Below are 22,018 nucleotides of genomic sequence, written 5' to 3'. Positions count from 1 at the left end.
AATATTTTTTTCTAATTGGGCCAATTACTTACTGGAAAATACAACAAACCTAAGAAGCCCTAATATGAATAAAGAATCCCTAAAAAGCTGGACATCTTCTAATTCTTGTAAATAGTTAACTGATCCAGTAAGCATATACTATCTTGTGGAAAGATTATCTTAGCTGCTTCTCCCACACCTGTAGGATTTTGAAAAGAAAGTGTAATTAGCCTTGGAAAAACAGTATCTTGCTGCCACAACTGGAGACATTTTGCTAATACTTAATGTTTATGGGAGGAACTCCTGTGGTGCTAAAAGCATTTTGTTTACTTCTAAAAGTTTTTTCCATAGAAAGTGTTGAACTGTTTGTGGCTCCTTGTCCTAAATCCTTTACTTGTGCTTCTGTCATGGCAGCGGAGACCTCTGATAACGAATGCTCAGATTACTTTGCAGTGGTGCAAATACCAAGGATGGCAGAACTAGAGTGGCTTCTTTCTTTTAGAGAAGAAGAGAATGAAATTGTGCGTAGAGAGTTTTATTATGAACAGGTAATGTGTCTTTTTTAAAAATCTGGAATCAATTTCTTTCCTGGCATGTTCACCTTTCCCTGTTTATTCTATCCTACTGTAAAGAAATATAGAAAAGGCACAGGGAAATAGAAGGCAGAAAATGAGCCAGAGAGTCACCATTAAATGTTCAGTGAAAATTCTTGGGGATAGGAGTAGGGGCAGTGGAGATTCTTTTCAAAGCTCAGCAGTGTCGCTTAGACCTTAGTATTAAATGCACTAGCTGGATCCTTTGTAAAGTTAGTCTGTACACATGGGATTTAAGGGGGGAAGTAACCAATTCTGCCTTGGTTTTGTTGTACTTGATCTCTTGATTTAGGGTGAAACTATCTTAGTTGGAGCTTCTCAACTCTATTCTTAGCTCTTAGTTGGAGCTTCTCAGCTCTCAGTAGTTGTACACATGGCTCTTGCATGCATCAGCCTTGCTTTTCTTCTGTTACTTAGGCTCCCAGTGCTTCCTTGTGTATAGCCATCTTCAGCTTGCACTCGGACAGCATAGCCTGTGGTCACCAGCTGATAGAGCACTGCTGCAAGTTATCTCGAGGCCTCACAAACCCTGAAGTGGATGCTGGTCTCCTCACAGATATCATGAGACAACTGCTCTTCAGTGCCAAAATGATGTTTGTGAAAACTGGAAGGAGCCAAGATTTAGCTCTTTGTGATAGGTAAGTTGTGTAAGAAATGTTGCTGGAAAATTAGGACTACTGTAGTGATGAGCTGACAAACTGCCACCCCCAATCCACCCCCAGTTGAAGAGATCACCCAAAATGAGATGTGGACTTACTCATAGTGCCATATGATGGCCAGCTGACTCTGTTGATCCTGGGCCAGGTACAGGAGGCCCTTGATTATCACGGGGGCTATGTTCTCTGCTACCACCATGAATGTCAAAATTGCAATAATTGAAAACTAGCGCCAATGGGAATGATGGGGTTAGGTTCCTCAGGACATGAAAAGGTGCTTTTAAAATGGAGGAAAATAAGGAGTACAGCACTGTATGTTGGGCTTTTCAGCTCTTCCAGTAATGCCACACCCCCAAAATCCTTCAAATTCCACCAAAAACCCTCCAAATCTGTGTGGGGGGGAAGAGTCGCAACATCGCTCTTGCTGCCTCCATAAATGCCACTGAAAGTGTGACATGTGCATAGGAACCATGGATTGCCGAAATTCTCTCCAGCAATAATGAAAACATAGCCCACCTGCAAATAGCTGAAACTGCGAATAGAGAACCCACAATTATCGAGGGTTGCCTGTAGTGAAGTCTGCTCTTGTGTGCCCTGTATTGTGGCAGTGACTGAAATGTAGTTACAAAAAGACTGTACTGAATTTCTCTCAGTCCTGAGAGTCCAGTGTGTGTTTGTGCTGCATCAATCTTGTGTTTAATCTTGTTTCCCACACAGTTTCATCAGCAAAGTCGATGTGTTGAACCTTTTAGTGGCTGCTGCATATCGTCACGTGCCATCTTTGGATCAGATACTACAGCCTGCTGCAGTTACAAGACTAAGGAACCAACTTTTGGAAGCAGAATACTATCAGTTGGCTGTAGAGGTAATTTTCAAGGAGGGAGGTGATTGTAGAACTCTTGGGTAAAATATCAATCTGTTCTCTACATGGAGATAGACCCATTTCAAACTGGCTATCGGACAGGTTATGGGGTGGAGACTGCCTTGGTCGGCTTGGTGGATGATCTCCATTGACAGAGGGAGTGTAATCCGTTGGTCCTCTTGGAGTGGGAGGTACTACTTTGAAGTATATACAAATACAAGGTGGTGATTATAACCTAGAAAGCCTTAAACACCTTAGGCCCTGGGTATTTAAGAGAACGTTAACTTCTCCATGAGCCCCACCTGGAGAGATCATCTGGAGAGGTTTGTCCAGCAGTTGCCTCCAACTTGTCTAGTGGCTATGCAGGGATGGGCCTTTTCTGTTGCTGCCCCGAGACTCTGGAATGTGCTCCCTGCTGAAATAAGAGCCTCCCCATCTCTTGACAACTTTTAAAAAGTCCCTAAATACTAATGTTTCCACCTAAGCTTTTTTAATTTGACTGTGGTTTTAAATTATTTCAAGTTTTTCATTTTAATTTATGTAATTGTAAACCGCCCAGAGATGGATGTTTGGGGTGGTCTACAAATTTGAGAAATAACATCTCTGTGTAAGGGAAAACATATATTTGTATTGTTTTGAAGTACAGCCTGTCTCTTTTCATGGCTCCTTGAAGCATGACCCTTTCCACCCCAGTATTTAACTATATTTACAGTATTTAGCTGTAAACTTTCAGGCAAATGTTGTGAGCAAGACTCCAATCCAGAAATTACACCACATGTGGGTTCGTGTTCCTCACTGAGGTATTGGAATGACAATATTCAAGGATAAGAATTGAAGGGAAACACTTTAAAAATACTAGTTTACTTATATAGCTTCTAGTACAGCATATATAAGCATTATAGCATAGTCAAAGCTCAGGACATCCAAACATAGTGCTGATTACACAAGGCATTTCATGAAAAATAGTTTCAAGAAGTATAGGTTGAAGGAGTTTGTACATACTTACAAACTATAAAGTAAGAGAAGAGTCAAGTGAGGAAGGCCGAAAGCAACTTGACTCTGGATTTGGATATCCCCTTTGTTATCCTAAAATTTCTCCTGACTATACAAAACTGTAACTTGGAGAAACAAGCCAGCATTCCAGTCCTCTCTTACACAACTAGAGATCTCCATAAACATTTGTATGCTGCTTTCTCTTTGATCTATTGTTACTCTAACTCAAATTTCATAATTAACCTTCTTAGCTTCCTTAACTATGTTTGGGAAGCAATGGCAAACGTAGATACTGTTCATGTAAGCATCTTGAATAAATACTGAGTTGCAGGAGCAAAAGTTGTAAATAAGAAAAGTTACTCTCATCATCTCTAGCTGAATCAAACTACTTTTCATGAAATGCCTTGTGTAATCAGTGCTATGTAAAAAAAAAAAAGGAAAAAAGAACCAGTTCTAGTAAAAATTAATCAGTCTACTTTGCTTTCACTACCTCTACAACTGGGCTAAATTTGGTTCATATCAAGGTCCACAAGTTAGATCTCTTGCACCTCAAATGTTCATGCGTTGGCCATCTTAGATCGGGGTGGATAACATCATTATAGACTACATTGAGGTGTCCCTGTGTCTTACTCACTACAGCTTCACCCAATTTGGTTCAAATGGGTTACAGTCCACAAATTAGCCTGCTTGAACCTCAGACATTCACATGACCATCTTGGATTGGGGTGGATGACATCATCACAATCTACACTATTGAGGTGTTCCTACAGCTGTAGCAAATTTGGTTCAACTTGGTTAGGCGGTTCACAAGTTAGCCCACTTGCGTCTCAAAGGTTTACATGTCCGCCATCTTAGATTGGGGTGGATGACATAACAAACTACGCTATTGAGGTGTCCCTACAACTGTACCCGATTTGGTTCATATTGGTCTAGGCATTGTGATGTTGATGGGGGTGGGGGACACTCACACACACAGAATGCCGGATGATTTCATAAGCCTACTGGAAAATAGGCTAAAAATAGAGTAGTTTTATTCCGATATCCATGACATCCCTCTCTCTTGCCCAGCTCCCAGAAAAAATGGAAGATTAACACTTTTTGGGCTTACCCTACTTTGATTCTATGATCTATGAAACCTTAAAAACAATGTCTTAAGTTTTTAGTTGATATATTTTAAATTAATCAACTAAAGCATTTATTGATTGATCAATTGAAGCCAATTTTGGTTGGTCTCCGGGACAACCTAAGGATAAATGTGCCTTTATTTTGGTTCTGCTGTATTACTATAATAGGGAATTTTAAACATTCAAGATGGCCTTGATGGCCTTTCCTTTTACAGAGTGAGTCTTTTCATATGGAATAACTTACAATTTTATTTCTTTGAATGGCCTGATATAGATGCAACACTAAATTAGAGCATGATGTAAATGAGTCTGAGGGAGCTACAGGCTCTGAAACCTCCTTCCCCTTCATGCGCATGAGGAGGAGAATGAAGGTTTCTACTCTTTCTTCAAGAACAAACTGCATCTCCCTGTTTACAAATGCAAGAATTGTGGTTTAATGAACTATTACTAGAACAAGTCAGGATATCAAACCATTGTTTGATATCCTAGTTCGTTCTAACTATAGGTAACAAATAGTAGCTCTCTATTTACAAGCAGCAATTGCAACTAAAGAGGAGCTGTGCTTTGTTAAAGTGGAAGCTTCCACTCCTCGTCCTCTTCTTCTTTGTGTGCACAAGAAGAGTATAGGGAGCCCGCAGCTCCCTTTGGTTCATTCATATAGTTCTAAACTATGGTTTAACATTGCATCTCAACCAGGCTGTTGTTTCAAAAAGGCATCTAGAGTAGTGTTCTGGTAATATGCAAATTTATTTAATATCATTGAATTATCATCTTTTTGACCAATTAATTAACTTTTAGTAGCTTGCCATCCATATGGAAGGTCATTGGATGGAGGGTAGTTGCATTTCTACTCTTCTGACTCGGTAAACCCTTAATCTCTCGGGACATCCAAAATTACATTGACCAATGGTGCCAAAATAAGGATAATCTGCCTCTAATACTTGCCACAGTGACAAACACTAACCGTTCTGGTGTTATTAAGCAAATAACTCACATGATGTTTCCTGTTAGCCCTAGTTGATGTGAAATGAAATGCTCCTATTTTTTTCCTTCATAAAAGAAACTTCTCTTACTTTAAACTTCACTTTTCAATTATTATTTTTTTGTGTGAAAGGTGTTTACCTTTCTACAAATTGTGGCAAGATCTGTCCAGTAGTGTGTGTTACAAGGGAAATAGTTTCATTCTCCTGTATTTTGAACTAAAATTTATAGTACATTTGATAATTCTTCCAAAAATACTGTTACATGAATAAAAATGTTTTTCCCAAAGATAAAACAGTGCATACTGGGATCTCTACATCAAACATAAACCAAACAGATCCGCACCATATTATACAAAGGCTATTTCATAAAGAATATATAAGACACTAATGATGTATGGGAATAGTAACTAAATATCCTTTATATTAGCATGCAAAATTGTACAGAACTAGCAACACATGAGATGGAACAAAGATTCAACCTAAGATGTTACGTGATGGAAATCACACTTATAGAACTAAATGTGTCCCTGGAAGAGTAGTTCAATCCATTATATAGAAATCATTCGATCTGTTTAGTAAAAATCCACAAAATCCATTGATACATTTCATACAAGTCCATTATGGTGACCCGGTGATCTTTATCAAGTGGAGAACTGTCTCAGAAAGTTCCATATTTTTAACAGCACTGTTAATATCGGTCCAAATGCTCCAGATTCCAGTCTTGCAAAAGGATATAAAAAACTCAGTTACCATCTAGATTATAATAAGAACAGCCCTGCTGGATCAGGCACACAGCCCATCTAGTCCAGCATTCTTTTTCACACAGTGGCCCACCAGATGCCTCTGGGGAGCACACAGGCAAGAGGTATGTGCATGCTCTCTCTCCTGCTGTTGCTCCCTTGCAGCTGGTATTGAGAGGCATCGTGCCTCTGAGGCTGGAAATGGCCCACAGCCATCAGACTAGTAGCCATTGATAGACCTGTCCACCATGAATCTAAGCCCCTTTTAAAGCCATCCAAGCTGGTGGCCATCACCACATCCCATGGTAAGGAATTCCATAGATTAATTATGCGCTGTGTGAAAAAGTACTTCTGCTTGTTGGTCCTACATTTCCCAGCCTTCAGTTTCATGGGATGACCTCTGATTCTAGTATTGTGAGAGAGGGAGAAAAATTTCTCTCTGTCGACCCTGTCCACTCCATGCATAATTGTATACACTTTGATCACGTCTCCCCTTAGTTGCCTCTTTTCTAAGGTAAAGAGAACCAGATGCTGTAGCCTAGCTTCATAAGGGAGGTGCTCCAGGCCCCTGATCATCTTGGTAGCCCTCTTCTGCACCTTTTTCAGTTCTACAATATCCTTCTTAAGATACGGTGGCCAAAGCTGTACGCAGTACTCCAGATGTGGCCGCATCATAGATTTGTATAAGGGCATTATAATATTAGCATTTTTATTTTCAACCCCTTCCTCATGATTCCTAGCATGGAATTAGCCTTTTTCACAGCTGCCGCACACTGAGACGACACTTTCAATGAGCTGTCCACCACGACCCCAAGATCCCTCTCCTGGTCAGTCACTGACAGCTCAGATCCCATCAGCATATATGTGAAGTTGGTGTCTTTTGCCCCAATGTGCATCACTTTACACTTGCTTACACTGAACCGCATTTGCCATTTTGTCGCCCAGTCCCCCATTTTGAAGAGATCTCTTTGGAGTTCCTCACAATCAGTTTTGGATTTCACTACCCTAAATAGTTTAGTGTCATCTGCAAATTTGGCCACTTTGCTGGTTACTCCAACTTCTAGTTCGTTTATGAACAAGTTAAAGAGCACTGGTCCCCCAGTACCGATCCCCAGGGGACCCACTTCCTACATACCTCCATTGTGAAAACTGTCCATTTATTTCTACTCTGTTTCTTGTCCTTCAAGTGAAAATTCTGGATTGATTTGTTCTGTGGTCCCTTTGTTTGGTTTCCTGACTGTCCATGGTATCCTCAAAAGTCTTCTCCAGCACCAAAGTTCAAAAGCATCAATGTTTTTTCTATCTTGCTTCTTCAAAGTCCAGCTTTCACATCCATAGAGTGTCACGGAGAAACCATTGTTCGAACTATTCTAATCATGTAAGTATAGACACATCAGGGCATCTAAATATCCTTTCGAAGGCCTGCATTGCAACCCTACCAAGTGCTAGTCTGCGACTTATTTCTTGACTGCTGGATCCTTTACTGTTAATGGTTGATCCTAAAAGGCAGAAGCTATCCACCTTTTCAGTGTCTTCATTATTAGTTCTGAGGCTGGTTGCTGTACCCATTGTCATTAGTTTAGTCATCTTGACATTTAGTCGTAGTCCCATTTTTTCACTGTGCTCCTTGACTTTCATGACTAGAGCTTGCAGCTCATCTGCATTCTCAGCTATCAGAGTGGTGTCATCAGCGTAACGCAGGTTATTGATGTTTCTTCCTCCAACTTTAAAACCACACTCATCTTCTTCCAGTCCAGCTTCTCTCAGTATATGTTCAGCATATAAGTTGAATAAAGAGGGAGAGAGTATACAGCCTTGTCTTACTCCTTTGCTGATCTGGAACCAGTCTGTTTCACCATGTTCCATCTGGACTGTGGCTTCCTGTCCTGTGTATAGGTTTCTCATGAGAACAATGAGATGTTCTGAGACGTCCATTTTCCTAATGACATTCCACAACTTGACATGGTCGACGCAATTGAAGGCTTTTATCTAGCGTGCATCAGCAATGATGTCTCTTGTTCCTCGGCCTTTTCTGAAACCAGCTTGAACATCCGACATTTCCCTTTCCATGTAGGGATCTAATCCGCATTGGATGATCCTGAGCATTATTTTGCTAGCATGTGAAATTAAGGATATTGTGCAATGGTTTGCACAATCTGTTGAGTTTCCTTTCTTAGGTATGGTTATGTAGACTGACTCTTCCAATCTGTTGGCTACTGTGTCGTTCTCCAAATTTGCTGGCATAGTTTGGTTAGAGCCTTGACTGATTCTTCTTCTGTTGCCTGCTATATTTCTGTAGCTATTCCATCAATTCCTGTAGCCTTCCAACTTGGTAATGACCAGAGTGCAGATTTAACTTCCCCTTCCTGTACTAGAGGTTCTTGGAAGTAGGGAATATCTTCTAGAGTATTTTGGATGTTGACGTCCCTGCTGTACAGATTTTCAGTATACTGCTTCCATCTCTGTTTGGTTTTCTCTGAATCAGTTACTATCTGTCCTTTGGCGTCCCTTAACATACCAATTCAAGGTTGGAACCTCCTTCTGAGTTCAGAGATCTATTGGAAAACTTTCCTTGTTTTTCCATGTCTTTCCATCTTCAAGATGTCATTGAGGTGCTGCTCCTTGTCTCTTCTAACAGCTTTCTGAAATTCCCTATTAAGTTCCTTCATGAGGTCTTTATCTTTCTTGACTTGCCACACCTAAAGAGCAATTGCCACACCTAAAATGTCTTATAGGTCTAGTAGTAGTTGGACTCATCATAGTTCTCATGACCAGCTTCTAACCCAGCCTGGGGCAGCCCAGCCTGTGTTAGGCTGATCATGAGAAATGGCAGGATCCTTGAGGATTCCTCCTAAATAATCCGCCTGTTAGCTGATGTTAAGGATGTGCTCACACCCTTAACCTGGCTGCCGGGTATCGTGTATCTTCTCAGCTGAGTTCAACCCAAGCAGAGACAGAGATGGGTGCATTGAGTGCCCATCTGATGGAGGAATACCTCAATGCAATGCGTGTGCCGGGTGGTGCATTGTGGGATGCCTGGAGGCTGGAACAAGTTCTGGCCCCAGATCCTTCCACCTTGTTCTGTGCTTCATGGAGCAGGGCTGCCCATGCTTCTGCCACCTTCGCCTTGCTTGTCTGTGGGGAAAGTAAGGTTTACCTTGCCTTCCCCACCTCCATCCACCTGCGTACTCTGGCGATCGTGAGAATTGCCTCTATGATTAATACCTGCATGTACCAATTGATCTTTTAAGTTGGATGTCCTTCGATAGCCCATACCTGGTGGTGTGTCACAATCTGGAAGATCTTGTACAATATGCCAGTGTCTCTTTAGCTTTTTAATGGAACTTGCTAAAGGACTAAATTCCATGGGCCAAAATAACTTAGATCAACTAGCAGACAATTTGTCTTCAAATAACGTATGTCTAGCAATTCCCTCTGTTCGTCTTGCAGCAAGCTCTATAATAAGTTGAGGGAAAGCTCTATTTCTTAATCCCTGGGAATCTACCTCCTTTTGTTGATTAAAAATCTTACAACTTAGTACTCATACAATTTCTTTTTAAACTTAAAAATTGTCCAAATGGGATATTATCCTTAATGTGCCCAGGATGGAAGCTCTTATAGTATAGAATAGAGAACAATGGAAGGTTTACGATATCCCTTACCCAAGATCTTATTAGCCTCCTTCTATACTGTAACATCTAAAAATGAAATAGAATGATCATTTGCATGTTCAATAAACCATATATGTGGATCAATGCAGTTAATCCAATTTAAAAATGAGAATATAGATCAGATTGAACAATAAGAATAATTATTTTATTTACTGTATTTATAAACCTCCTAACACCTAAATCTTAAGGCGATGTACAGAACTTAGCACAATAAATAGAACTCAAACACAATTTTAAAAAGATAAAATTTTAGGAAGTTATAACAGAAAAGATTTTTAAAAATCCTTTTAGCAAAAGGCCTGTGAAAACAGGCCATGTTTTTGCTATATCTTGTTCCACTTTATCAAAGTGGTCTACATTTTGCTACCGTATTGCAACCTGCATTGAACATTTCCCCACGGAAAGGCAAGGTGAGTCTATTTAAATTTAGAGGCACCTACATCTCTTTTGGGCTGCTACCTATCCTGCTTTAAGACTGCTGCAAAGTGCAGATTTGGAGGTGGGGGTGAGGTTCAACATCATGCCCACCCCCAGCCCAGCCATTGTTGTGTTGCTTAACATCATCAATAAATTTGCCATAATATAAGAAGCCATCTAATGGCGCCATGGGGAAGTAACTTGCCTAGGGAGCAAGAGGCTGCTGGTTCCAATCCCCGCTGGTACAGGTGAAACTCGGAAAATTAGAATATCGTGCAAAAGTCCATTAATTTCAGTAATGCAAATTAAAAGGTGAAACTGCTATATGAGACAGACGCATTACATGCAAAGCGAGATAAGTCAAGCCTTAATTTGTTATAATTGTGGTGATCATGGCGTACAGCTCATGAAAACCCCAAATCCACAATCCCAGAAAATTAGAATATTACATGGAACCAAGAAGACAAGGATTGTAGAATAGAACAATATCGGACCTCTGAAAAGTATAAGCGTGCATATGTATTCAGTACTTGGTTTGGGTCCCTTTTGCAGCAATTACTGCCTCAATGCGGCGTGGCATGGATGCTATCAGCCTGTGGCACTGATGAGGTATTATGGAAGACCAGGATGCTTCATTAGCGGCCTTCAGCTCTTCTGCATTGTTTGGTCTCATGTCTCTTATCCTTCTCTCGGCAATGCCCCATAGATTCTCTATGGGGTCAGGTCAGGCGAGTTTGCTGGCCAATCAAGCACAGTACACTGTATACTTTTTGGAGGTCCGATATTGTTCTATTCTACAATCCTTGTCTTCTTGGTTCCATGTAATATTCTAATTTTCTGGGATTGTGGATTTGGGGTTTTCATGAGCTGTACGCCATGATCATCACAATTATAACAAATTAAGGCTTGACTTATCTCGCTTTGCATGTAATGCGTCTGTCTCATATAGCAGTTTCACCTTTTAATTTGCATTACTGAAATTAATGGACTTTTGCACGATATTCTAATTTTCCGAGTTTCACCTGTATGTTTCCCAGACTATGGGAAAAACCTATATCAGGCAGCAGCAATATAGGAAGATGCTAAAAGGCACCATCTCATACTGCACGGGAGATAGTAATGGTAAATCCCTCATGTATTCTACCATAGAAAACCACATGGCTCTGTGGTCGCCAAGAGACAACAACTCCTCAATGGCACAACTTCATCTTTAATATAAGAACAACTTTTTGTAGGGATAGTTGACATCATTGAAATAACATTGGGCCATTTCTATTTGGGCCATATATAAAATTGTAATACTGGGAGCAACTGGGCTACCCATGTTAATATAAAGGATATTTACTTACTATTCCCTTACATCATTAGTATCTGATATATATTCTTTCTTAAATGGCCTCTGTATAATCTAGTAGAGATCTGTTTGGTTTGTTTGAACATGTTTTTCCTTCATGAAGGTTGTCATGCCTATTTAACCCATTGGTGCCTATCCTTGGTGACTATTTACAATAACTTGGTTTTTAGGTTTCTACAAAGACTGGCCTGGATCCAGGTGGAGCATGGCATGCATGGGGCATGGCTTGTCTTAAAGCTGGCAATCTAACAGCCGCTAGAGAGAAATTCAGCCGATGCCTAAAGCCACCTCTTGACTTAAACCAGCTAAATCTGGGCTCAAGACTGGTCCAAGATGTGATACAGTACCTGGAGTCCACAGTGAAGCCCATTCTCTCGGTGGTAAGAATCGTCCTTCCCTTTGCTCTTGAGGTGAATTCAGACTGCTGCTAGCGGCTCACTGGTCACTTAAAAATTTGTGGCTGCTCTGACCATGCTCTATAGCCACGTGGTGAGCTCAGTATTACCATGCTCTTGGGACTATGAGAACATAAGGCCTGTGGGCAAGGTCCTAGTGGGAGTGTGCCGAGAACAGCCAGAACACACGCACAGGTAGCGTAATATGTTTAATCCCTTGAGAAGTCCATAATGCTGGGGAAAGTTGAAGGAAAGAGAAGAGGACGACCAGCAGCAAGGTGGATGGACCCAATTACGACAGCAATGAATGCACCACTGAGAGACCTTAAAGGCTAAGTTGAAGACAGATCACCCTGCAGAGAATCTATCTATGTGGTTGCTAAGAGTCGACACCAACTTGATGGCACTTAATCTATCAATATGTTTAAAATTACCTGTGGACAATGTTCAACATCTGAGCCTTGGAGGGTGGAGGAGGGGTGTAACTAAGAGATCTGGTGCTAGTGAGTTCTTCTACTGCCTTTGCATTAACTGGCCAAAACATTCAAAGGCAGAGGCAAATTTACACCTTCATAAGTAATTGGATAAAATACTACTTGAATGCCTTTCTTTGTACAAGTAGACAGGCTAGGGACTTGTTGCTTTTCAAAAGGGTTCTATGATCTTCCTGAGCAGGCTAAGCCTTTGTGGGTTAGTGTAATGTAGGTACATTGTGGCTACAGTCCTGGGCTAATGGAAGTTGCAGACAATGACCTCACCATAGTGTTAAGAGCCATTGTGGGTGGGGTGGGGTTGTAGAGGTGAATCTAGTTTAAAATAGAACATATGAAACTGCCTTATACGGAGTCAGTCCATTGGTCCATCTAGGTCCATATTGTCTCCTCTTGCTAGCAGCGTCTCGCCAGGATTTCAGGCAGGGGTCTTTCCTAGTCCTACCTGCAGATGCCAGGGACCAAACCTGGAACCTTATGTATTTAAAGTATATGTTCCACCATTGAGCCTCTCCCCTCCCCAACTGATTTCACTTGTCAAGTTGATACTATACCTTCTTACATAGTTTCAAGGTGGCACATGTGGATTATGCCCTGTTATGCTCTAGCTAACTTTTTCTCTTGTGTCTAGATGTCTGTGAATGGGACCTTACTAAGACTGTAGCACTAAAGTCACCTTGCCCTATCCTGCAGAACTGAACTTTTGGTACAGCCCATAGCTAGACATTTTAATGGAATGACATTTTAATGATGTTTTTAATGGAAATGAATTCAAGCCCACTAGTACTTAGATGATATTCAGGTTTCAGCTGAACCTGGCAAGTGCTAGAGTTTTCAGGTCAAGTCTGAACATAATGTAACTAAATCCTTGCAGCAATGTTACCATGGCCTTAAGCACCATCAGGAATACCTTGTATGAATTTGGGGTCCGTTGGTCAGGCCCTAGCCTCTAAGAGAATTATTCCCTTGACTCCTTTGGCTGTACACCAGCAATGATGAAAAGGGAAATGAAATGAAAGCAAATATGGTGGCTTCTTCACCTAGCAACTGGCCCTCTAAGCTATATGAGCTATACAGTTAGAAAGGACAATGTGTTGCACTCTTTGCTTGGGGGCAACTCATATACAAAGCTCCCACCAACAGGTGGTAACCATACTCATTTCTGATTCTTTTTAGTTTTTCTTCACAGGACTTGGATGGAGCTTCCTAATTGCATTACTTCTCCCCCCCACACACACACACTTTACATTGCATTATTTTCCTCCAATATCCAATAAGCTACCATATTTACCCAAATTGAAGATGACTGTAGATTTAAAGACAACCCCCTTTAAAAGTAGAGGATAAATACAGGTTATACCTGCATTTACTCAAAAGGAATAGGAATCTGAATTTAAGATGACCTCCCGATTTCTAATATTAAAACAACTTGGGGTAGTGGGGTGGGAATCCTAGTCTGGGATTCAGGTAAATAGAGTAACTAGGATGGGAAAGGAGTTCAAAAAGGGTGGGGGGAGAAAAAGGGGAAGTATGTTCTTGTGATGCATGGATGTATGAGAGAGCAGGCCCAAGCAGCCTAGCCAAGGAACTCTCTATTTTGGAGTGCAACAGTTTTCATGCCAAAATGAAGCCCTACCACAAAGACAAATCCTCTGCCTCTCTACCTGCTAAAAGGACACAGCCTCTCAGATCCATGAGGCCTTTTCCAAGCAGGCTGCTTTTGCCTGCCCAGGCAAGGACACCTTTCATTCCTGGCACTCCATGGGGACCAATTTTTCTGTCCAGGGAACTAACTCCTCTGCAGACATCATTCCAGCAAGGGAAGTTGGATGTCGCTCTCCCGTGCCTCAGGAGCACAGCTTCCTGGTGAATTTCAAGAAAAGCTTCTTTCTTTACATAAAACACATCCAACATCTGGGGATGTTGATCAGCTCATTAGCAGGCAGACTCTCCCTACCAGTGGACAGGCATTTAAAGATCGATCTGCAGATCAGCTCATTATGGTTTTCCACAAACAGGCTTATATTGCTAGCCCAACTACAGGGACAACCTCATGCATCGAGGGCCCTCTCACCCTTTACAATGGTTCCTGTTCCTTTGGCAATAGAAGATTGAGCCACAGTCTCTTCTTCAGCTTCTTGTTGCCTATAGCTTTCAGTAGTCCTTCCAGTGACTGCTCTCTTCCAAGGACTTCCCCTCAAAAATCCAGACAGATTTCAAAATACAGTAGATTCCAGCCTTCCAGGCTCAATGTGGCAATCTTCTTTCTCAAGGCAAATGGACAATCCAGGAGTCTCACCACAGCACCATTTGATTCAAACTCCAAACTGGAGGCTGGCCTTCCAGCAGTTCCTACTAGTCCTGTCATCATCATGTTCTGATCTGGACCAACAACACAACAGCGAAAACCCAGGTCAGTTGACAGTGGCGATCCAGGTTACACACTCGTTAATAAGAGTCCTTCCTGCTATCTTTATGGGCAGAACTTCACTGGCCTCTCTGACCACACAGCATCTTGGAGGTGCAGTCAATGGCAAAGCCAAATGGCTCAGCTGCCAGAATGTGAACCAGGCAGAATGGAGTCTTAACCAGGACATTTTTCAAGCCATCACGCTGAGGTTTCGAACCCACTTGCCTCCATAAGTAACCACAGACTTTGGAAGTTCTTCATGTGGTACACACCTGAACAGGCTAAGTTCTCTGTGCCCTGGCAACAACCTGTCTCCAAGTTTCCTCTATGCATTTCCCCCGAGGCACTCCTTGGCTTGATCGAGGTGGAACGCACAGAAGTCATCCTTGTGGTACCCTCCCGCCATTGGCCCAGATGGGTGTGACTTTTTAACCTCATCAGACTGTCCATGTATCCCCCTGGCTACTTCCCTTCATCACAACCTGCTCTCTCAGGATCCGTTTCTTCATCCCAACCCCATCTGGCTGCAGCTGCCCCACATAGACTGAGCAGTTGCTCCTGGCAACTCAGTGGACCATGTCCATTCAAAAACACTCTTCCTTTTTCTGTTACTACTGTAGTATGACCCTTCACTGTGTAAGAAAGGAACTTTGGGCTTGCTGTGATAGGTTCTTTTTTCAGAGTGGATGGAGGGTATCCTACCCACCTGTGGTTTCCAATTGCTATAGATACACTTTTTCTCCTAGGTGGAAACCAGAAGAGGTGGTTTTGACTCCCAGGTTCTTCTGGAATTGGTAGCTCATTCCATGGGGCTCCAACCTCCTTTCTCTATCCTTTTCCTTCCTATACTGATTTATCCTGCCTTCCAGTGCCTGTGTGTCTTCTGGAAGGTTCATCAGTCCTGGTACTGTATGGGCTATGGCCTAGGCAAGCTTGCAGTTAATCTAACTTGTATAGCCCTGTCTTCAAGTGGAGTAAGTGTGAGATACAACCTGCTAAGAATACCCTCCATCCACTGTGGAGAAATAACTTATCATGGTAAGTCCAATGTTGCTTTTGTCAGCTGTGGCTCATAGTGTCTGTAGTATGCTATACACAAAGTGTGGTATCACTGCAGAAATAAAGCACTTTTCCAGGCTTTGTTCACCTATACCTCAAAAGGGAACTGGATGGTAGACACTACCCATTTGGTGGAAACTGCACTATGAAATGTAACACTGCCTAGAAACAAAGGCCAACAATCTTATTTTGCGGGGTGGGGTGGGGGATTGCCGGTGTGTCGTAACCTATGAACAGTGTTATTGTAAACATCAACCAATGACCCTTGATTCTCTACCTTAACAGCAGGATGATGACTACTTTGCTACTCTGAGGGAACTTGAAACTATTTTAAGAACACACAGTTTATCTCTGGAGTTGATACCTGAGGGGAAAATTCAGCACAATAGCTACTATCAAGAATGCCTCTTCTACTTACATAATTATGGCACCAATTTAGCAATCATTAGTTTTTTTATGAGGCATGGCTGCCTGCGAGAAGCACTGCTGCATTTGTTAAATAAGGTAAGTATCAAAGTCTGCCATATTGTGGGAAATATCTTGGCAAGAATCTGTCTCGGATTATTTAAGGCTGGCTTCCCCAACCTGCAACCCTCCAGATGTTGCTGAACTACAACTCCCAGCATCCCTAGCCATAATTTATTGTTAAGGATTACTTTAGGACTTAACTCACTATACCTTTAATGTTCTCTAGCCCTGTGTGTTTGTGTGTGAACATAAATAGCCATGGTGGGGAGCTTGATGTGGACCATGGCATCAAGCTCCCTCACCACCACCAGAGGAGAAAGGGAAGGCTTTAACCCTCTGCACTCGTTGCACTTGCCATCCATATGGGGTGGGGGGGCTACAGCCGCTATTTGTTTAAAATATATATATATTACAATGGCTGAACAACATTATTATCAAATTTGGCCTTTAGAAGCCTTTCTTCTTCTATTTTATATTTTATTCTATTGGCTGCGGACTTGTTTCCATCCATCCTTCCTTCCTTCCTTCACCTTTCCTGAATATGAATACCATTAAGAAGCGGTTGTGGGATGGAGAAGGTATCTGGCATTTTCATAGGTAAAGCTTTGTAAAGCAAATGGCTTCAAACCCTTTTGACTGAGATCCAAATAATCATGCAACTCATTCCACATGCCAAGAGGGCTTTGGGCTTACATTTCTTGTCCAGCAGCACACCCCCACCCATGCCACTTGGCTTGGTGGAACAGAGGCCTGTTCAAAAGCACTCTGATATGGCATGGATATTTTTATTTGCTACTTATTTTTGTGCTATAGTGTAAATAAAATGTGGAAGGCAGTGGCAAAAATCTCAGTGAGTGTGCCCAAGCTTTTGGACCAACAGTTCTTTGCTCCTGGTCTTTTGAACTGAGATTTCAGTGTTTATCTAAATAATGACTATGGAAAAAGTGTTTTGGTTGGTGGGTTCTAGGCCTGTGCAAATTCAGATTTGAAAATTCAGATTTTATCAAATATTGGTAAAATCCAACTCTCTTGGGATGGTAACCACGACCTGTTCTGGTGAGATTGCATTCAGGATTCAATAAATTGGCTAAAATTATGTTGTTCAGTATATTTTTCTTTTCTTTGTCGGGGGGGGGGATTGCTTGAGAAAAATACAAAAGTTTTTTTTTAAAATCCAATGCTTCTGACTTGTTTGGGCTGGGTGGGATGGGATGGTGAAAAATGGCTTGTTTCAAGTCAGAACTTTTAAAAAAGTAATTCTGGATCTGAAGCCTCTCCTTGAACCATCATTCCAACCCCGTGTGGAGGAATCTGTCCTTTGCCTTTATGAAAAGGAGTAACAGCATGCCCTTATACAAATACAAATGACTGTAATAAGAGGCACCTCCAGCCTCAGAGGCATGATGTAGGGAAGTAACAGCAGGAGAGAGGGCATGCACATACTGTGGGGCATCTAGTGGGCCACTGTGTGAAACAGGATGCTGGACTATTTACATTTTTCTTTGAGCTGTCTGATCCAGAAGGGCTGTTCTTATGTTTTGTTCCCCCTTCTTTTTGTTGTAAACCACACAGAGATGTAAGTTTTGGGCAGAATTAAAAAGGTAAATGAGTAAATAAATAAATCTCCTGAATGGATGGGCATGCAGTTATGAAAGCTGGCACACATGAAGTCTACGTTGGCAGGACTCTGTGTTTTTCAGGGCTATAGGTAACTCCTCTGATTTTTTGGGGGGTGGTGGTGGTAAAAATAGACAAAAGGGCTAAAATTGGCTTGTTTCAAGCCAGAACTTTACAAAAACTTCCTAGTCCTTAGGATCATCATTCCACCCCCATGTGGAGGGGAAAGGACATTCATTTGATTTTATATTGATTTTTTGTCTTCCATATTGCAAAAGCACACAGTCAGTAAAAAGTACTTTGAATATTTGTTTTTGTCTTTAGAAAGAATTTCTCACTTCTAGTCATTAACATTACAGGATGTGAGGTCCTTTTAATCCCTTTTAAAAGGTCTGCCTAGTGGGAACAGTCTCCTTTCTCATTGCTGATTTCACTGCCTATTTCTACCACCCAGCTACATAAAAGTTATTAGGAACATAGGAAGCCGCCTTATACTGAATCAGTCCACTGGTCCATCCAGTTCAGTATTATCTGCACAGACTCATAGTTCATACTGATGCAGTCTTAAGTCACTGAGAGTGTCTTAAGTCTGAACTTCCTAAACTTATTAACTTTCATTGATAGATGAGCAATGTACCTTGAGCTATTTCTCTTGCAACAGCAGCTGGCCAATTATATTCAAACAGGCTTTCTAAAAGCTAATCATTTGACTAGTTACCCAATGTGTAAATACAACATAATGAGAACAGTGATCTTTATCAGTAATTAAGATCCATCATACTATCTGTTGTGCAATTAGCTACCTGAGAACAATGTTCTGTTCGGTGTTGAAGACCTCCCTTTTTCATGACATGGCTCCTTTCATAAAATGACTGAAGCTTGGTTCAAGTTCCTGTAAGCAATTTGGTGATGGGTAACAAAGGAAAGAAATGCATGAAGCCAGGAAATCCTTCATACAAAATTGCCTGATTTCATACAACACTGTTAAGATTTCAAAAGAGAGTTTAAATTAGGCAGTATAGAGCATCTCTGGCAACATTCTGTTGATCTAGCTTTCCCTCTGCTTCTGCCTTAATGTGCAAAATAAATTTTTGGCCAGTTTTGGGAATTAGATGGAATTTATCAAATATTTAACCTGTAAGCTTTTATAGCAAAAACTATATAGCATGCAACTCAGTCTGAAATTTGGAGTCTCTTTTTCACTGTTTTAGGAAAGCCCTCAGGAAGTATTTATCGAAGGGATCTTTGTCCCAAGCTACAAAAGTGGAAAACTTCACATGTTGGAGAACTTGCTGGAAAGCATTGACCCAGGCCTTGAAAGCTGGGGTGTTTATCTCATTGCAGCTTGCAAACACTTGCAGAAAAAGAATTACTACCATATTTTGTATGAATTACAGCAGTTTATGAAGGTAAGAGGAACAGATTTTCAGGCAGTGCAGAGAACTGCACTGAAACAGGAGGGACAGGAAAGTCCCCATTGGCAAGCTTACTTTTGCTCAAATATCTCTGGATCCAATGCAGTCTTCTCATGTGTCCAGTTCCTCTTGTTAGTTCAGTTGTATTTTGCACATTTACTCTTCCATGTAAATCTTCCTTAATCTAGGCACGTTAAACTTTCCAGGTGCAAGAAGAGTCTCAACATTAGGACACTTTTGAGGTGATAATGCAGCTTACCAGAAATTGTGTGGTGTACTAGAAACTTTAGGGTTCTGTGCCATACCAGAAATTGCAAACCACTTTTAGGTAGTTGGGAAAGACACAATTCTGATTTGCCCTGATTATTTAGCCGGGAGGGGAGAGAAGCCTTCTTGAGAAAATAAAGTGGGGGGGGGCTCTCTATTCTTGGGAAGAGGCTGAGGCAAAAGGATCTTAAAATATAACTCAGGTTCTCTTTGTACCTCAGTGGGTGGGGGAGCACTGTGCCACTTCCTTCCTCTGGAGCAAAACCTTGACTAATAGGGCAATGGAACAAGAGGTCATCCAGCTTGATGGCCCCACAGCTCTCCTGGCTCCTCATCTCAACAGAGAGAGCGAGCAAGCATGAGAGAGCACTGTTGGGGGTGGGTGGAGATGTGTATACTTGGAAACTTGTACTACATGTGAATGTATGTGTGGGGTTTGTCTGGATTTGTAACTTGAGTTAGAGTAGTAATCTAGACATGTCTTTCTGTACAATCAAATTCATTCTGAAGACTTGTAATCCTTGGTTGAAATGGGGTCAAATGTACCCCATTTTAGAAGGGGGGAGTAATAAAATTTTGCGTTCAATGTTCTACTACTCCATCTTCCAGATAAGGACCAACCTTAACTTGGCCAGGTGCTCTGTGGTGTTTCATCTGCTGCCCACTTGTAATATTGTCTAAAAGTGCCCTTTTTACTAATATGTATATTGGGATATTGATAGCCCCCATTGCACTCCGTGTTAAATGAAAGTACGATGCAGTTAGGAGCCAGAGACCCCACAAAATATCATAATACTTTAAGCATGCTTTATGCCCATAGATGTGTAGGCCAGAACCTGTTCCTTTGTCTTGTAGGGGAAAAGCATAGAGGCTGAACTCACAAGATCTTTCCTAGATTTCTGATAAGAGCTCACTCTTCTCAAGCATGTTCACAGATGGTACCCCAAGGAGACCACAGATGTACTGTGTCAATCCAGTGCTAGGATAACAATCCACCCAAGCTCTGTGTAAAACAAACAAACAAACAAACAAACAAACAAACAAACCCCTTCCCTCTAAACCCAGGGGTTGCATTAAGCATGACACAAAACACACTAAAAACATCCACTTTACTATTTCACCTTTTATGGGAAGCAGTAAAACACAAAGGTGGCACTGGGAAACATGTCACTCCATTGTGATGTTGGTATTACTAGTACAGAAACAGGTTCAAGGCATAATGTACCCAATCACTTTTAAATATGAGAAGATTCATTATAATATGAACAACATAGGGGAAACGTAACATGAATTGTAACAAATGGTAACATAACTTGCCTATGCTAATAACTGAAGCACAAGCAGCACAATTCATGATTGTATGAATTTCCAAATGGGGTACAATCCTCTGTTTCCTTCCAAGGGGTGCAACATGTCAGAGTAGGGTGAGGCAGTGTAGTGTAATTATGTTTCTGATTTAACCTTGCCCTAGAGAGCAGAGCCCACAGATAATCTAATAAATCTCTTTGATTCAAGCCAAACTGGATTCTGGTTATTGCAGTCTGTCATGGAGGTGTTGAGAAAGTTCTCTTGTATGGTTAGGTTGGATAAGTTTCAGTTTGTGACTCCCAAACACATGGATAGGGTGCTTGGAAAAGTTTACCTACCACCTATTCTCTTTCCCCTTGACCCACATGACTTATATAATCTAGTAGGGAAATTATTGGAAAGGATCTTGTTAGTATTATCAGTGCCTTTCTGAGGGAGGGAAGCATACCTCCTTGTCTCAAGGAGGCAGTTGTTAGACCACTGTTGAAGAAACCTGCATTGGATCTGTCAGAACTAGGCAATTATAGGCCTGATCAGTGTTCCCTCTAAATTTTTTTCATCGGTGAGCGGATTGAGTTTGGTTCAGGGTGGGAGTATCAAGGCAGTGTGTGCACATATGCATTATGTGCCACTGTGGATACAAAATACACACACACACACACACACACACACACACAAATATGGAAGGAAAGAAATGTATTTTACAATTCTGTTCTGTGTATAAAATTATAATATAAAATATTATATTTATAAAATTGGATTTATAGCTTTATAGTGCCAAACTAAGTAGACTGGCTTTGGGGTTGAAGCTGAGCTCTTAAAATTCCATAAAGACACAAAATTTATTCTGTCTGAGCTTTTCTGAAAGTAGAATCTTCTTGATATGGTGATTGGTTTTGACCTATCTTGGCAGTAAATATTCTTTTTCAGAAAAAATCTGAATATAATATTTTAAGTATTATTGAGATCATTATTGACTGTTAAAAATCAGTTCTGAACAATAGTTAAAATATATTAAAAATTTTCTGAAAGAGTATAGCATAGCGTAGTGGTTAGACTGTTGGAGTAGGACCGGGAAGACCAGAGTTCAAATCCCCATTCAACCACGAAACTCACTGGGTGACTCTGGGCCAGTCATGTATCTCTCAGCCTAACCTAGCTCACAGGGTTGTTGTGAGGATAAAAATAACCATGTGCACTGCTCTGAGCTCCTTGG

General features: G+C 41.2%; 1 protein-coding gene across 5 annotated transcripts in view; it reads left to right on the top strand.

Moving 5' to 3' along the window:
• The window catches only part of ZFYVE26 (zinc finger FYVE-type containing 26), a 109,638-nt gene that overhangs the window by 72,377 nt on the left and 15,243 nt on the right, over window positions 1-22,018 (top strand). For all 5 annotated transcript variants that reach the window (XM_053274412.1, XM_053274421.1, XM_053274386.1 and 2 more), the window contains 6 exons: window positions 394-527; window positions 990-1,210; window positions 1,946-2,093; window positions 11,543-11,752; window positions 16,013-16,231; window positions 19,024-19,221. In XM_053274412.1, the coding sequence (XP_053130387.1) occupies window positions 394-527; window positions 990-1,210; window positions 1,946-2,093; window positions 11,543-11,752; window positions 16,013-16,231; window positions 19,024-19,221 (1,130 nt within the window). The remainder of the gene's footprint in view (window positions 1-393; window positions 528-989; window positions 1,211-1,945; window positions 2,094-11,542; window positions 11,753-16,012; window positions 16,232-19,023; window positions 19,222-22,018) is intronic.

This window comes from Hemicordylus capensis, chromosome 1 (assembly GCF_027244095.1).
Source record: "Hemicordylus capensis ecotype Gifberg chromosome 1, rHemCap1.1.pri, whole genome shotgun sequence".
NCBI classification, from domain to species: domain Eukaryota; kingdom Metazoa; phylum Chordata; class Lepidosauria; order Squamata; family Cordylidae; genus Hemicordylus; species Hemicordylus capensis.
This window is presented reverse-complemented; position numbering and strand designations above follow the sequence as displayed.